The sequence below is a fragment of the Mustela lutreola genome, chromosome 3, assembly GCF_030435805.1.
Source record: "Mustela lutreola isolate mMusLut2 chromosome 3, mMusLut2.pri, whole genome shotgun sequence".
Taxonomy (NCBI): domain Eukaryota; kingdom Metazoa; phylum Chordata; class Mammalia; order Carnivora; family Mustelidae; genus Mustela; species Mustela lutreola.
The window spans coordinates 114,818,474-114,836,018 of NC_081292.1; the positions used below are offsets into that span (position 1 = coordinate 114,818,474).

At 46.5% G+C, this 17,545-nt stretch overlaps 1 protein-coding gene across 4 annotated transcripts in view; it reads left to right on the plus strand.

Annotated features, from left to right (window-relative positions):
* The window catches only part of MGAT5 (alpha-1,6-mannosylglycoprotein 6-beta-N-acetylglucosaminyltransferase), a 345,401-nt gene that overhangs the window by 119,111 nt on the left and 208,745 nt on the right, over positions 1-17,545 (plus strand). For 3 of the 4 annotated variants that reach the window (XM_059166698.1, XM_059166699.1, XM_059166700.1), the window contains one exon: positions 10,390-10,773. In XM_059166698.1, the coding sequence (XP_059022681.1) occupies positions 10,533-10,773 (241 nt within the window). In that variant the 5' untranslated portion in view covers positions 10,390-10,532. Of the gene's footprint in view, positions 1-6,355; positions 6,371-10,389; positions 10,774-17,545 lie in introns of those variants that run through there. The other variant, XM_059166701.1, reaches the window with a different exon arrangement.

Here is a 17,545-nt window from a genome sequence, read left to right on the forward strand (position 1 = left end):
ACATCTTTCCAAGGATATAAAATTTCTCATGTCTGGCTGGGTATTAATATCACCAAGGCAGCTTAAAAATAATACCCCTGCTTAGGCCACATCTCAGATGGAGGCGAGACCTGAGCATCTGTATATTTTAAAAAGGAATCCAGGTGATTACTAAGTCATCAGGATTGAGAGTCCCTGGTTTAGGCAGTCTTTAACTTGGAGGACAGGAAACTCTCCCGAGAGGCTTCATTTTAGCTTGAGTTAATTCATCATTTGTGTCATCGGAGGGCTTGTGATCAGGTTGCAGTCGGATTGACCCAAGGATCTACTTGATGTATTTAGGAGAGTTGATCTTAGTCTGATAATTGGGGGATAAGTCAGCTTATTGACCAGCATCAGATGGTTGAGCTTTTCCCTAAGAAAATCTAGTCCTGGAGCATTTCTGACCTGAATCTGCCAAAGCTTGGGGCTCTGTGCTCCATGTGGATTTACTGTGGCCCCCTTTTAGAAGCAATGGGAAATTCATTTTAAGGTTTAAATTGGATAAGACTGAAGACTGGCCACTTGAGACTGTGTGTGGGCCCAAGTGTATGTGTTGGCACCTTCTTACTCATCAGCTAGGTTTAAAAAAAAAAAAAAAAAATTTAAGCTGGTGGTCTTCATCAAGTCAAGTGCTCAGAGGGCCATCCCATTTCTGCAGACCGTGCAACTGGAACACTCATGGGGCAGGCCAGCACCCAGCCTGTGTCCCTTCAGCTGGAGAACAAGGGTCCTGGAGTAGGGTGATTGGTTTCTTGGCTTCAGGGAGCATTTACTGAATAATGAGCTTTTTTCTTGAGGGCATTTCCCCACTTTTTTGAAAGTGATTTTGATGGTTATTTTTGACTTTTTTTTTTTTTAATTACTGATTCCATTTTGGGTATTTCAAGATACAGGAAGTTTCCTGAAGTCTGATTCTCAGAGAAAAAAGTTTATTGTGTACTTACCATAAAATTCTTTTTGTAGCTTTATTGTCCTTTGGCTTTGAGTGAAAGTGAATCTTTTGAGCATTTTCTTTTAACATTGAGGAGCCCTACCTAACAAATTTACACACTGTGATCTTTCCACAGACCGTTCCTTTTTTTCTTCTTACTCATTATCGACCTGTCATAATGTGTGTTCCTGGTTTTTTCGGCTGGAAGCCAGATGACAATCCTGCTGTTTTTAAAGACTGATGTAGCATCGTCCAGTTTTTGTCTTCTCAAAGACTTCTTCCCTGTGCCTGCTGATTTATAGATAAGGGTCTTTGTGGAGCAGGGCCCCAGTGCCGTATACTAATTGGTAAATGGGGGGCACTGCCAGCCTAGGAATGAACTTCTCAATTGGTGCCGGTATAGTGTTGGCACTGAAGGATGTGAAAGAAAATGAGACTCCTCTGTCGGTCAGGTTGGGACAACATCAGGAATCAGCTGCCCTCTCTTCTTCCTGCGTTCTTCAGCCTTAGCACAGGGTCTGTGCCTCCTCATCGTCAGGGCTAGTGATTGAATCCTGAATCTACTTTGGTTCGCTTCTCCTTGCTATGCAACCTCTTCCCCTCAGTTGACCTTCTCGGAGTGTCTCCCTTCCGAGTAGATAAGGTCCTGCTAATTGGTTAAGGTGGTGATTCTAAACCATGGTGCTTCTTACTCTAGGGAACATTCAGTAATGTCAAGAGACATTTTTGATTGTCACAGTTGGGAGCAGAGGGTTCTAATGGCATCTAGTGGCGGAAGTTCAGAGAACATTTTAGAATGTGCAGGACAGTGGCCCATAACAAAAAGAATTATCTGGCCCCAAATGTCAGTTACGCCAGGGATTGAGAAATCCCTGGATTAAAGGAGCTTATTTTATTATTCAGGGAGTTATGCCTTTTGCTTTGGTTTAATAGATGTTTTCAGAATTCTTGGACTTGCTGTGGTTTCATTTTTTTGTGGGTGGAAAATTCAACTGTGAATAACCTATGGGCCTGATGAATGAAACTCACAGAATATGTGAAGATCTCCTCTGTTGCAGCAGCCACAGATTTCTTCTTATTCCCTTGTCCCCCTTGTACTTGATCCACCTGCCAGTATCCTGCACACCCTAATGGCTCAGTGAGAGTAAGATCCTAAGTGTTCATTTCCAGCTGTTTCCCTTCCCCATGGCGCCCCCTGGTGGAGTGGCCAGAAGTACAGTTGGTGGGGGGGGGGTAGCTAGAATAGGGTTGACAGCAAGGAGGGCCTGCCTGTTCTAGACACAAAGTCATTAGCTTTATTACTGTATTTGAAAACTTATTTTGCTGTTGATGCCAGATATGGAGCCCTGAACTACACTCTGTGGGCGGTGTAGCTGCAGGCAAAAACCCACTTCAGATGGGTGGGGTTGGAGGTTTTCCTTTCCCTGCCCACACTAAGAATGCAGGTGGAGCATAATAAGGTGAAAATTCTGGGCACAGGACAGTCTTGCTCTGATTGCTTCAAATGTAAAAGGGACTGGCCATTCAAAACCCAGACTTTAAAAACAAACAACACAACACAGCACAACAACCCAGACATTTAAAAACCTCCAAGTATCTTAAAGGCGTGTTGTTTTAGTGGATATTTTTCAGCTAGTTACTCAAAATAAGACTTGTTTAACCAGGTCTAAAGGGAGCAGGCTGTTTTCACCGAGAATGTGTTTTTCCTGTTTATAAAGAAAAGTACTAAAATTCATCAGAGGATCAGGTCTCGAAAGTAGGGAAGAAGGACTTCTGTTTGTACCTGTTTGAACCGGCGCCTTTGGTTGGTTCCTGAGCTCCTTTGCTCCCTAGGATGAGAGGTGAGCTCAGCGGTTATCACAACTGTCAAGATTATGATAACCGACTTCATATTTGGGGCTGCTGCTGAGTGGATTCTACCACTGGTCTCAAGACGGTGGTACCGGGCCTATGTTTCTGGGCCCACCAGGGGAGTGAACAACCTCAGAGCAACTTCCCAGGACTTTGGACTCACTTTGGAGGAAAACTCTGCTTTGCTTTTCCTTCTGTCCTCCTCCGCTTCTCCCTTTAACATGTGAGAACTCCCTATTTAGAGCAAGAATGTCTCCCCAGACCATCTCTCTTCCTTAACTCCAGTAATGCCATCGATGTATATTTTTCTTCCATCTTTCATTCTCCTAACCCCTGGAGGGGTTAGACTTACAGTCTAAACTTAAAAACAGTTTACCAAACTCTCCATGTTGGCCTTAATGCAAATTGAGAAGTAGTAGGCAATTGGTTTAGAGTTAAATTGTTAACATCATCTTAAGACACTTGTTACTGCTTATAGTAAGTCAGACAAGAAGCCTCTGAAACTTACAATTTATGACTGACCCTCATCTAGCATTTAATTAGGCTATCAGTTCTCTGTCATATAATTTTATATGAGTAGATACGTGACCCTGAATTTTATAGAAAAAATAAGCAAATGAGCCTGCTGCCAAGCATTAACTTCCTGACCATATAGCATAGAAATTCAAAGTTCAAACTCCATGCATACGGAAGTAGCTAGGGAAGTTTTGTTCTGAGTCTCTACAGTGTAAAAATTTTTCTGACAGATTTTTTTTTTTTTTTTAAAGAACCTATTTTAAGCGAAGAAAAACAAAATTCAAATGAAAGCATCTGGGGACCCTCATAGCTAGAAACCTCTCTGGGAACCCCAGAGTCCTTTGAAACACGGTTTGAAAACCAGGGACGCGGGTCTTTCAGCTCCCACCCTTCCAGCTCTTACAGTGTTTTGTGCTGCTACAAGCTCCCCCATGTCTGCCATGCGAGCACTGAATCACACTTGTCTGGGGTCACACAATGCCAATGGGCAGAGCAAGCTGCAGGTCCGAGATCTCCCAGCCTGGGAGCAAGTGTTCGTTCGTTTTTCCTCACTCACTACCCCTCTGGTGTCTTCCTCAGATCCTCTTGGATGACCGGTGATGACACCAGCAGCCTCCCCCAAGGGTCCAGACCCCTCACCTCCACTGCTTGTTGGCTTTCCCATCTCTCGTCTTAGATACCTTTTCGTTCCTACAACCACTTCCCCTACTGGGATTTTGGTCAGGAGTTTGTTTTTGTTTTCTTTTCCTTCTCACACCTCACTGCCACCGTATCCTCTATAGTTGAACCCCATCTCCTCAAGGGCACAGTGATTTTCCACTGCTGTGTGACAAGATCTTTGGGCAAAAACTCGCGGCAGGGAAGGGACAAATATAGAATCGGAGTGCCAGGCTTTTCTGTGGTTCACACCAGGAGGAGGTCTTGGGGATCACTGCTCACTTGTGTTTCTTCATCTCGTTTCCGCCATCCTGCCCTTCCATCTAGCAGACACTTAATGACCATCCACTGCATGCAGGGCAGGGTCATGCCTGGCATTTCCTGTCTTTTGGGAGCTTATGCCCCTAGAGAAGAGATGAAAGGAAGGATTATCCTAAAGAGCAGGAGGAAAGAAGCCCTTCAAAATGAAACAAGATGGAATCAGGAGGGAGACAAACTATAAGAGACTCTTACTAATCCCACAAAACAAACTGAGGGTCGGGTTATGGACATTGGGGAGGGTATCTGCTCTGGTGAGTGCTGTGAAGTGTACAAGACTGATGATTCACAGACCTGTACCCCTGGGGCAAATAATACATTATATGTTAATAAAAATAGTTAAAAAAAAAAAAAAGTGAAGCACAGTCTGCTGTGAGTTTTCCATGGGAGGCTGTATGCAGAAGGTGGGGGTCAGTTGTGAAGTATGGGTGGGATTTTCCAAGGCAACATGGAGGAGCACAGCTGACTTAGGGTTTCTTGAATGTTACTGTACAAGATGAGGTGAAAGGTTGGCCTATAGCCACTGGTTCTAGATAGACAGAACACACTTCAAGGCGTGCGTAGCTAGGACAGAGAAGGTGTGGGAATGACTCTTCGAGCACAGCTGTCCCACGTGAATGTTGGACCGGCAAGCTGTGAGGGGATTGGCTGTGGGGCTCTGGGAGAAGCTGACTTCTCTGGTTGGGACTGGCATTGCTCCTGAAAGGACAGCCATTTCCAGCTTCACTCATCATCTGAGGAGAATGCTCCTGAAGTAAGAAATGGGCCCTGCAAGGTTGTTGGGTAGGCTGCTGCAGGAACTGCTTGCTTCCTCTGTGTCCCCTGGGGCAGAGCTGTTGTTCTGTATGTTCTCAGGTGGTTTGAGAAGTTGGCCTCTGGCACGCAAAGCTGCCTTGAAGGGCCTCTGAGGTGGATGGGGATCTTATAAGAGTAGTCATGTCTGGTGGCTGGTGGCAGATTTCTCAGTGTAATTTCCTTTGGTTAGTAGGCCTGTGGTCAGTCTTTAGTCATGACACAGCCTGGCCTTGCCTGGCTGTGGGGAAGAGGAGACGGGGTGGGGTGTTGGCGGGAGCTTGCAGGGGCCCCTGGGGCTCCTCTAGCTGTCTCCACATACAGCTCCTCTTCCTACCTCCAGCTCTGGAGGTGGGCTTGCTCTCTTTTTTCTTTTTTCAGTAACAGTTTTATTGAGATACAATTCATGTATCTTCTAATTCTCTCACATAAAGTGGATAATTCAGTGTTTTCAGTATATTCACAGAATTGTGCATCCATCACAACTAATTTGGGGATGTTTTCATTATCCACTAAAATAACCCCCGTGTAAACCTGGTGATTCACAGACCTGTACCCCTAGGGATAAAAATATATGTTTATAAAAAACAAAAAAATTAAAAAAAAAAAACAAACAAAAAAAAACATTAGGCTTCCATTCCAGGTCTTCTGTTTAAGTGTTTGCATCATAATAGAAGAAAATTAGCAAAACTAAAAAAAAAAAAAAAAAAAAAAAAAATAACCCCCGTGTGCTGGGTTGTCACCTCCTAATTCCCCTGTTTTCACAAGCCCAGCACAACTATTGTACTTTCTGTGTCTATAGATTTGCTTCCTCTAAACATTGCATTAAAATAGAATGATACAATATGCAGTTTTCTATGTCTGCCTTTTTTCACCTCACATAGTGTTTTCGGGGAACAGCTGTGCTGGAGCTCATATCAGAACCTAACTTATTCCCATTGATTGAGTAGTATGCCATTGTATGTGTTTTCTTCATCCGACTCTCAGCTGATGGATGTTTGAGTTGTTTCGGGTTTTTGCCTATTATGAGCAAGATTGCTATGAACATTCGTGTACAAGTTTTTGCGTGGGCATAGGCTTTCATTTCTCTGGGGAGAATTTCAAGAGTGGAGTTGCCTGGGTCACATGGTAACTCTGTGGTTAACCATTTGAAGAACCGCCAGACTATTTTCCACACCAGCTACATCATGGTACATTCCCACCCGCAGTATGCAAAGGTTCCAACTTCTAGACGTCCTCACCAGCACTGGTTCTGAGCTCTCATTGTTGAGTATGGCAGTCCAGGTGGGTATGAACTGGTATCTTATTGTGGTTTTAATTTACATTTCCCTAAAGGCTAATGATGTGTGCGTCTTTTTATACGCTTTTACTTTTTAAATTAAGAGAACTGACACATTTCGTTCAGTGCCAGACATCTTCGATCAGTTTTGGAAAGGGGGATGCCAGATTTTCCCGTGCTGATGAGTGAATGGGGAGGAAGGAGGTGAATGCTGTGCTTTTAGGGATATAGGAGGTGTGGATCAGGGTGGTTAGTGGCAGCGGTGGGCCTAGAAGTTGAGCTCATTGCTGACAGACTTGGTACAGACTTCTTTCTGGAGGACAGACAGGGTCGTGGCCTCAGGCTGGCATTGCTGTGATGGGCAGCAAGGCCTTCTGAGATAGACTGTGTTTTTGTGCCTATTGGCTCTGTTTTGCAAGCAGTTCCAGTTAAGTCTGGAGGCAGATTCTTACCCAGATCTACTGCTTTTTGATCACTCTTTTTCTGTATCCTCTTGATGAATGTTGGGACTGTCACCGATGAAGCAAGCACCTTCCGGTGAGGTTTGCTATCCTGTTGCCCTGCACCCCCTGCTATTACTGTGGGAGTTAGGGGTGTGTCCTGGGTAATGGTTTTGAAAAGTCCTTTAAAATTCTCTATCAGTAGGAATAGTAGAGATGAGTTCTAATTCAGTTCTGTGTATATGCTGTGAGTATGCTGAGACAGCTGCTGCTGTGCCACACAGTAGAGTCCATGGGAGAAAAGAACATTCCTGGAAGTTCCCTGTTTACTTAAAATCTGGGCCCTCGGTAATCAGAACTGTTTTCTGAACTTGAAATGAGAGGGCTTTTCATTCCAAATTTGTGTCTCTCTGAACTGGTAGAATTTAACCTTGCTTGGGTTTCTCAACCATCTTCTTTGCTGCTCAGATGGGCCATCTGTGAGTGGTTCTGACTGTCCCCAGGGCCAAGGCAGAGAAGCACACCACAATCTGCTGAGGCCCTCCTTCCATTCTTTTTTTTTTTTTTTTTAAAGATTTTATTTATTTTACTTGACAGACAGAGATTACAAGTAGGCAGAGAGGCAGGCAGAGAGAGGAGGAAGCAGGCTCCCCGCTGAGCAGAGAGCCCGATGCGGGACTCGATCCCAGGACCCCGAGATCATGACCTGAGCCGAAGGCAGCAGCTTAACCCACTGAGCCACCCAGGCGCCCGCTCCTTCCATTCTTATACCTGGCCCTGCCCTTGCTTCAACTTTGCAGCCTTGGGCAGCTTCTTCAGGGGGCTAATTGACGAAGTGGAGTGGAGTTTCCTGCCTGAAAGTTAACAGGTAATTCCTGTATGCATTTGGGGTTCTCCCTTAAAGTAGTAAAAGAAAATTGCCTGCTGACTGTCATTTTTAGTGTAGCATCGAGTTTACTTGACCTGGGAAAATCCCTTCAGCCTTGGGGTACAGTTGACTCAGTGGTATGAGTTCTCAAACAGGAAGGGCAACCATTTCCTAAGGACCCGGCATAGCTCCCAGTTAGAGAGGTGGCTTTAAAACATCAGCCCCACAAGGCTGGGATCTCTGTCTTGCTGTTCGTTGAGTCTCCAGGGCCCGATGGCAGCAGGGGCTCAGTATAGGCTATAGAATGAATGGAGGAAAAAAGGAGGGCTGGGTGCTGCTCACGGAGCCCTGGTTAGGAAGGGCTGAAAAAAGTGCTCTAGTGCCTGGAGGACAAGCATGCTTGGTCAACACGTGGTTTATTGTGCCCGCAGGACCGGCGTCTTTCTCTCAGAATGCATGTGGTGATGGGGGGCAGGGGGTGGGGGTTCCCTTATAGGTTGTCATGAGATCACACACAGCAACTGGCGAACAACCTATGTAGACAGACACGTGTTTGAAACTGCAGACCAGTGAGGGGCACCCAAGCTGGAGAAGCAGGGAAAGCTATCTGGAGCCAGTGTGAGTGGAGCTGGGGCCTGGCAAGCTGGCCGGGTTTGGATGATCGGTGCGAGTCTATGGCCATACCACCCTGAATGCGCCCAATCTCGTCTGGATGATCGGTGCGATCTGCGGGGGGCCAGCCCAGGAGGGAAAACAGCGTGAGTGAATACGGGGAGACCATGAGGAAGGGTGTGCAGGGTTATGGTGCGAGCTGACCGGCAGGTGTGGAGGGTGTGGCTAGGCCCGAGGAATTTCAGTGACATGGTATCACAAGAGGGAGTCTGAGCCATGCTATACAGACGGCACGGTGGTACTCCTTAGTGACGACATTCGTCTGCCTGGATCAGCAGCTCTCAGACTGGAGTAGACATCGGAATCACCTGGAAGGCTCGTTGGAGCACAGATGGCTGCCTGCTCCCCACGCCCCAGAGTTGCTGATTTAATTCCGTCTGGGTTGGGGCCTGAGAATTGGCATTTCTTCGTGGTGCTTTTGCTGCTGTGGACTTAGGGACCATGCTCTGAAAAGCCACTGGCCTAGAATTCAGGGGTCAGTAATCTTTTTCTCTTTAAGGCCAAGAGTAAGTATATTAGGCCATTGAGCTACGTAGGATTTCTGTCACATTTTCTGAATTCATTCTTGTTTTTTATAACCCTTAAAGCATGAACACAAGCACGTTGGCCATTGATACATAGGCTGGTGGGGAAAGGTGAGTGGCATAGGGAAAGCAGGGTATGGTGTCCAGATGGACAAATTCATCTCTCTGGGCCTTTGTTTCCCATCTGTGAAGCAGAATAATAGTAGTAGTTCTTCCCATCAAGGACTCTAAGAATTCGGTGAGCTAAGGCACAAAAAGCCTGCCTAGAATTTATTTGTCACTTACTGTTCATAGCATTACTACCAACTACTAATGGCCATTCATAGGTGAGGAAAACAGTGAGAGAGGAAGACCAACGCAGATCCACCGCATGACAGATTCTGAAAGAGAATTGCACCAAGATCTCGCCATCGTTCCTTCTTAGGCTGCTTCCAAAGAAAAATACTTAGAACAAAAACAGGTGCACTCTCTGAGTAAATCCTGGGTTAGTCCTGTGTGGAGATCATTGCTCAGCTTTTCCTTTGGCACACTGAGGAAATGGTGCCATTTGGGACCTGGCTGGTTCTTGGACCCAGGGCTCTCGTTCAGGGGCGGAGAGTGTGGTTTACTTGTAACCCATTTGCAACCTCCGCCTCGGCCTCAGGTGTTGGGAAGACTTGCTTTAAAACTTTGGCCTAAATAGGGCACCAAATAGGATCTGGCTGATGAGTATTGAAACTGTACCTTTGTGCCTTTTAACCTCATATTTTGCCCCATGGCATGAGTGAAAGTAAGAACTACAAGAAAGGTGGCTATCATGTACTCCACACTTCCTGTGTTGCAGTGTGCAAATGAGTGGTGAGCTGCCTCTTTCACTCGTGGTAGCTTGAACAGGAAGACCGCTGGTTACTCCTGGCACAGCCTCTCAGCACTGGTACTGAGGGGGAGGCTGCCTGGTGGCCCCGAGAGCTTCAGCTTCTCTCTCTCCAGACACTGCTAATGCGTGTTGGCCATGCTTACATAACTTGGGAGCTTGCTGCCCTTTCCTGGTCTAATGACCCCTGAGGAGGCGCCCATTCTGTTGCTCACCTCCCCAGCTGCATGCTCTAATCCTTGCCAGAGCACAGGCTAATGACTTTGTAAGCTCAAGTTACAGATGCACAGACGTACCCGGTGGTGCTTTGACTCCACCCTCCGCTTGAATTTTTGCTGACATTCAGTGAAATATCCTTCCATCTCCTCCCCACCTTGCAAAACAAGCTTCCTGTTTTGAACTTGGTCCAGACTGGAACAGCCCTGCTACACCTGTTAACATAGTCAGACACACATTTCCTCCTCTGTATTTGTGCAGCTTTTTTGTCGCCTAGCCAGATTTCCCCTCTCAGCTTACAGATCTGGAATCATAACATAAGATATTGAACCAGCAAATTAAGAAAAAAGGAAGTGCGCGTTTTGGAGCTAGTTGAGTGAAAACATGGCTCCTGGTTGGTTTCCCTCTGTTTTGCCACTACCACTCTACTAACTTTCCCCCTTCTTCACAGCGGAATGGAAACGAGGAAAGGAAATCGGCTGACGCAGGAGCCAGAGTGACACCGGCAAGCCCACCCATCCAGTCTGCACCATGAACTTGTGTCTTCCTCCTACGTTGTAAGAGCCAAAAGGCAGGTGAACTTGCTGGAGAGCAATGGCTCTCTTTACTCCGTGGAAGCTGTCCTCTCAGAAGCTTGGCTTTTTCCTTGTGACTTTTGGCTTTATCTGGGGTATGATGCTCCTGCATTTTACCATCCAGCAACGAACTCAGCCTGAGAGCAGCTCCATGCTACGCGAGCAGATCCTAGACCTCAGCAAGAGGTACATCAAGGCGCTGGCCGAGGAAAACCGGAATGTGGTGGATGGGCCATATGCTGGCGTCATGACAGCTTACGGTAAGCGCCGGGCTACTGGGGCTGCTTGATAGAGCGTGGTTCTGCCTGAGAAGGACCCCAGAGCCTCGCCACCTTGGTTTTGTCATGGATTGAGTGCATCTCTTGCCACTGCCTTTGCAGCAGTGAATTGCACACAGAGAGACACTTTGAGAAAGTTAAAGCCATGTACTTGGGGAGCCTCTGAGTTCTTGTGCCCACAGACTAACACCCAGACCCAGGAGCAGTGGGGGCAGAATGGTTATCAGCGCTCCAGGTTGGATTTGCAGCCAGCCCTTCTTCCCTCAACACATTTCTGGATCGCATGATCTCATCTGGGAGTATGATCAGGGAGCGGAGAAAAATATTCTCCTTCTTTTCCCTAAACAAAACTTAATTAAGATGGGGTGGGGGTGAGGTAAGAAGGGTGGGGAGGAATGTGTGGGGGAATGAGGACTGAGTTGGGGGTGGGCAGGGTGAGGTAGGAGGGTGGGGAGAAACTCCAAGCCAAGTGTGTGCCTCCCTCTGGCCACAGCATAGGACACTAGCGATTGCGTGCTGCTGGCTAATCGCTTTCATGTCTAGCTTCTTGAGAGTCAACTGTTCTTGTTTCTTGCCCTTGTCTTTAATGGCCTGACTTTGAAAGAAGTCTTACTGTATGTGTTGCTTTTTTCTAAAACTCTTTTAGAAATGAGGCTGAGTGGAAAAAAGAATACACAAAATATTACTTATTTTTCTTTTGGCAAAAGTTATGCTTAATATAGAAAAAGTTGGAAGCTATAGATGTGCAAAAAAAAAAAAAAATCCACCAAGAATAAAGAAAATCACATATAAATCTACTTCTCTAGGAAATAACCATAATTAACATCTCATTGTATACTTTCTGATATTTTATATATACACACAAAAATATACATATACATGAATAATACTTTAAAAAGCATAGATGCACAAATACAGAACAGAAATTGTAAATGAAATTTGGGGATCATACCATGATGTGGGGAGCTGACCTTCCAGCTCTCCTTGATGACTGAGGATGGGAATAGACTTAATCCATAGGTGATGGTCTGTCCTGTTACTCATTGACAAGTCCAGTCACTGAACGGAGAACTTAGTGGCCTTAGGGATTGGGACCCTGAGTGTAATATGAATGAGATGCAAGAACGGGGTGGCCGGGGTGGAAAACATTAGTGTTCTACCTTATGACCTATCAGTCACAGACTCTGAAGTATATGGAGTTCATATGGTATTTTCCTGAAAATATATAGCAGCAGTTGGAAACTTGAGTTCAAATGCAGGAAATCATACTTAATTTTACATAATCTTTTTTTTTTTTTCTTTTTGAAAGGATCCAGGACATTCGGTTACTTTTAAATTTCATATGTATTTTTTTGGTAAGGAGAAAATGGTTGGGGTTTTTTGTTTGTTTTTTGTTTTCTGTTTTTGGTGGGAGGAGGTGAGGTCAGGGGAGGAGCAGAGGAGAGGGAGAGAGTCTTACTTAAGCAGGCCCCAGGCCCAGAGAGAAACCCAGTAGGGGGCTTGACCTCATGACCTGAGATAATGATTTGAGTTGAACCCAGGAGTTGGACATTTAACCGACTGAGCCACCCAGGCACCCTGAAAATGGTTGATTTTATTTTTTTATTTTTTATAATTTTTTTTATTATGTTGGTCACCATACAATACATCATTAGTTTTTTATGTAGTGTTCCATGATTCATTGTTTATGTATAACACCCAGTGCTCCATTCAAAAAGTGCCCTCCTTAATACCCATCACCAGGCTGTCCCATCCCCCCAACCCCCTCCCCTCTAAAACCCTCAGTTTGATTCCCAGAGTCCATAGTCTCTCATGGTTCATCTCCCCCTCTGATTTCCCCCACTTCATTTTTCCCTTCCTTCTCCTTATGTCCTCCATGCTATTCCTTATGATCCACAATTAAGTGAAACCATATGGTAATTGTCTTCTGTGTTTGACCTATTTCACTCAGTTTTATCTCCTCCAGTTCCATCCACGCTGATACAAAAGTTGGGTATTCATTCTTTCTGATGGCTGTGTAACATTCGATTGTATATATGGACTGCATCTTCTTTATCCATTCATCTGTTGAAGGAAATCTAGGCTCTTCCCATAGTTTGGTGATTATGGACATTGCTGCTGTGAACGTTGGGGTACAAATGGCCCTTATTTTCACTACATCTATATCTTTTAGGTAAATACCCAGTAGTGCAATTGCTGGGTCATAGAGTAGCTCTATTTTTAACTTTCTGAGGAATCTCCATGCTGCTTTCCCAAGTGACTATTTCAACTTGCATTCCCATCAACACTGTAGGAGGGTTCACCTTTGTCCACAACCTCTCTAACGTTTGTTGTTTCTTGCCATACCAATTTTTGCTATTCTAAATGGTGTGCTTTTGATTTGAATTTCCCTGATGGCTAATGATGTTGCGTATTTTCTCATCACCCTGAGATTGTGATCTGAGCTGAAACCAGGAGTCAGACATTTAACTGAGTTGAGCCACTCAGGCACCCTGAAAATGGTTGCTTTTAACATACAATGTGGAAATTCTTTTTCAGTGCCTACTGTTGGAATGATCACACTTGTTTGCTTTTAATCTGTTCAGTTTGGCAGTGTCTATAAGCATTGGTTCTCAACATGTCTAAATAAATACCCCCCCCTTTTTTTGATCTGATGGATTAAAAAACGAGACTCCATTTTGAGGACCCATATTGAAAAACAAGTAGGTAGTTTTTCAGAGGGTGCATAAACAATGAATTCTGTTACGCTGAAAAGAAATAAATTTAAAAAAAAAGAATGAAAAAATGGAAAAAAAAAGTTAAATTTAAAATTTTAAAAAAGAAAGAAAGAAAGTTACTCATTGACTTCATTCTTCCGTAATATTTCCAAACACTGTAGGTCAGAAAGAATACATCAGACTGTTACTATGTGCAAGTAAACAGAACCAGTAAAGTCAACTCCATTTTTTAGTTTCTGGTTCAGTACCTTCCGTGTTAAATATTTTGGGGAAGAGGAGAGTCGTCTGTTAGTAATTTCTTCCTCCTGTTGATCTCAATCTGCCAAACTGGGACAGAAGAAACACCCCAAATGGTAAATTTGTGAACTTTAAGTTTTCATAGTTGTTGTGAGTGTCCCCATTTCTTTTTTCCTGCTGAACATCTCCTAGGCTAGGCTTCCTCTGTGTTCTCAGGAGCAGTGATGGGGTCTTGGCTTACAACCTCACAGACACCATGTGTTGTAAAAAGTTACCAGAACTCCAGAGTAGTCTGTTAGAATTTTGGCCACCTTATCTTACCTAAGAGTTTGGAGCTCGGAGGAACTATAAAACTTCTTCCTTTCACAGGTGAACCTTAGCAGAGTCATTCTTTTGTTTCTCAAAAAATAGCAAACAACCCAACAGGCCCCGTCAGCAGAGGTAGCACACGCTGCTGTTCCTCTCTTGCATCTCATCGACTCCGCGTTCAGTCAGAGTGCTCCTTGGGGCTGAGTCTGTGGAATTTAACTGGACTGTGCATACGTGCTTGAGGCACTGGGACCATCACGTGGCGAAATCCTACTAAGACAGGGTTTGTCATGTCAACACTCTTGGCATTTGGGGCTGGGTGATTCTTAGTAGTGGGGACTGCTCGTGTGCTGTAGGATACTGACCAGCACCTCTGGCGTCTGTACCCACTAAGGCCAATAGCACCCCCCTAGTTGTGACCATCAAAAATGTGTCCAGACATTGGGGGGTGGGTTGCAAAATTGCCTCCCTCCCCACCTTGGAGGATCACCACGCTGAGAATGAAACAGAAAACACTTAAGAGCATCTTCTTAAAGAGTTCCCAAACAGATAGCTAGCTTTTATTATTTAAGATTTGTCAGCCTGGCCTTCTCCATTTCTCCATTCTGGGCACCAATGACTGGTATTGAGCAAGACAGTGCGGTGCGGTCCAGGCCCAGTCCTGGGAAGCCGGAGAGCCTTTCAGATGGTGTGTGCTTCCCCTGCGGCCCGTCCGTACTCGTGGTGGGCACGTCCACAGCCAGGCAGCTCCGGTGGTTGATGTCAGGAGGTGCAAAGACCGCAGGATGTTCAGTGGTTTAGCTGGGCTGAGACAGCAGGGATGAGGGCGCTGGGACAGTGGTTTGCAGTCTCCTTTTCTGCCACAGATGCAGCCCAGGAACAGAGCACCGCCTAGATGCCTGTGCTGAGACAGGGAGGAGCTGATCCTGTACGGCTGGGATCTTTGCCTGCTCTGAGTCAATCCCATTATTAGACCAAAACAGGAGAGAGAGAGAGAGAGAAAACACCTTCGTGTCCCCATCCCTGTATTGGCGTAATCAGAGGCTCTTGGGATGTGTATATGTATCGTCAGTAGCTGAGGCAGGTATTTGAAGAATCCCAGTAGCTGCCTTCAGATTATTACTGATTTTTTAGAATCCCTGGCTTGAGGTCCTAGAGCAGAAGAGTGCAGGAAACTGTGTGACCTGTGGGGCAAATATGGACCTCTCTCATTTTGAGTAATTAAACGTTGATTGAAACCGAACCACTCCCAGTTGTTGATAACAACTGCAAAAACAGAGAAGCAGGGTAAAATCAGGATTTTAGAGGACATCTAAAACTCGCTGACTCCATCTTTAGTAGTCCCCATAATTCAGTCTAAAATACTCATCGATCAGGTCCTGTCTCTCCTTGACTCAGCAGTTTCGCAGGACTCCCATGGTCTAAGGCCTGGACAGCAAGCTCACCTTGGCCTGAGCCTCCTTTTTTTAGAGGAGGTGTCCCTAGGGTGGCTGTTTTTGCACGCAGTGGCAAGAGCTGAGTAGTTGCCACAGGCTCTTGTCAATCCCTGCTCTATCCATGGAGCCCTCTTTCTATAGGATTTTGCTTGGTGTCCTAAGACTCATCTCTACACTTGAGTCCACTTTAAGACATCTTCACATAAGGTGTGCATCCAAATGTTGTGTTTCTCTGTCCTCTGGAAATGCCTTTTTTTTTTTTTTTTTTTGAGATTTTATTTACTTGTCAGCACAAGCAGGGGGAGCAGCAGGCAGAGGGAGAGGGGGAAGCAGGCTCCCCACTGAGCGGGAGCCCCACTGTGGGGCTCCATCCCAGTACCCAGGGATCATGACCTGAGCTGAAGGCAGCCACCCACACCCCTGGAAATGCTCCTTCTGCATGGCAGGTCAGAGGCTAGTGGTTAGGAGCACGGGCTTTGGAGGCAGGCGGTGTGGTCGTGTCGCATTCTGGCTGCGGAGCCCGGGCCCTCAGAGTGCAACATGACTACGTGATTGCGCATGTAAGTGAGGTGCTTGTGTCCAGTGTTGCTTGTCTGACGAGTCCTTGGCCTGCCCTAGAGCTTGCACGCTGTCCTCTCCTCCCCCATCCTTGTTCTGCCGATTTGAAAAGAGACTTCTGAACTTCTTTTGGAATTGGGGAATTCAGAAGTAGTGCCTGGAAGATGTCCCAGGCGGCCTGTGTGGAACAGTCGGAGCATTCATCTGTGGGGTGTGGACGGCGTTTCTGCGCGCTCCTCTGCCACGACGAAGAGGGGGTGAGGGGGAGAGGGGGTGAGGAGGAGAGGGGCGTGTGGAGCCAGGGCCTCCTGCCGCAAGGCCTCCACTGCATCTTCCCGGCCCGCGTGGCAGGGCCATGCCGGTCAGTGACTGCACGGGAACTGTGTCATGAATGCTGTCACTCACCCTCGTCAATGCCCTTCTTGTTTCTGAGGTGAATTGATCTCTGTCTCTGTGGCCTGACCCAAATTCTGATGCCTGGTGATTGCCTCTTATCTACGACACTGGCCCTGTCTGCTTGTGCCGCCCAGGGCCATGAGAGACAGCCTCCCTTAGTGGCGCATCCACATCTTAGTTGCTGCAACCTTTCTTGCCTCTTTGGTGCCCTTTGCTGTTCTGGATGCAGGGACTGTGGCTCAGGCTGAAGCAGTGTAGGCCTTCAGCAGGTCTGCCACCCTCCCCTGCCCGTTTCCCGTTTCCCTGCTGTGGCTTTTCCCTCTTGGCCTCCTACTCTGCCTTACCTCCAGTGTCCGTCCTGACTGCCTGGACTTCTTGAGCCTCAGTTGTCCCGTTGACTGGCTGTTACCCCTCAAGCCTGGCACTCTGGGATATGTCTGTGTGCTCTGCAGCTATATGACAGTGCAGTCCTTGTGTATACAGTTAGAAAAAGACGGAGGGGGGGGGGGGTCCCTGTTCTTGTGAACGCTATGTTCATTTTGGAGGGAGAAATAATAGAGACAATATCAGATAGTAATTCCAGGAAGAAAGATGAGACAGGGATGTGTCATTCTTTAAAAAATGCACGAGGCGCTACTTGGAACGAGAAGGTCAAAGAAAGCCTCTTAGGTGTCTCTTAGCCCTACTGACGTTGGGGAGCTGTGGGTGGGGTGGGAGGAGGGCCCTTGAGGCCCAGCAGGCCAGGCAGAAGGCAGGGTGTGTGCCCCAGGCCTGCAAGTGCACTCTTGGGGCAGAACTGAGGTTGCTGGGGCTGAACAACGGGAGCCAGGAGCGGTGTGGAAGGGGCCCTTATGGGCTCTGGATCTCAGTGTGACGGCAGGGGGAGAGGAGTGCAGGGGGATGGACGTTCTTGTGAGGGAGCCTGGCCTGCCCTGGGGCCTGGGGGCCTTGGCCCCTCCCTGTTTTCTCCTCACCTCCCACCCCTTAACTCCTGGGTTGGGGAAGAGAGGTAAAGAGGAAGAAGCTCCTCCTGTTTCCTTAAAGAGGTGAGGTTTGCGAAACGTGGGCCCTGGAGAAGAGGGTAGGATTTTTGGTTGCTGG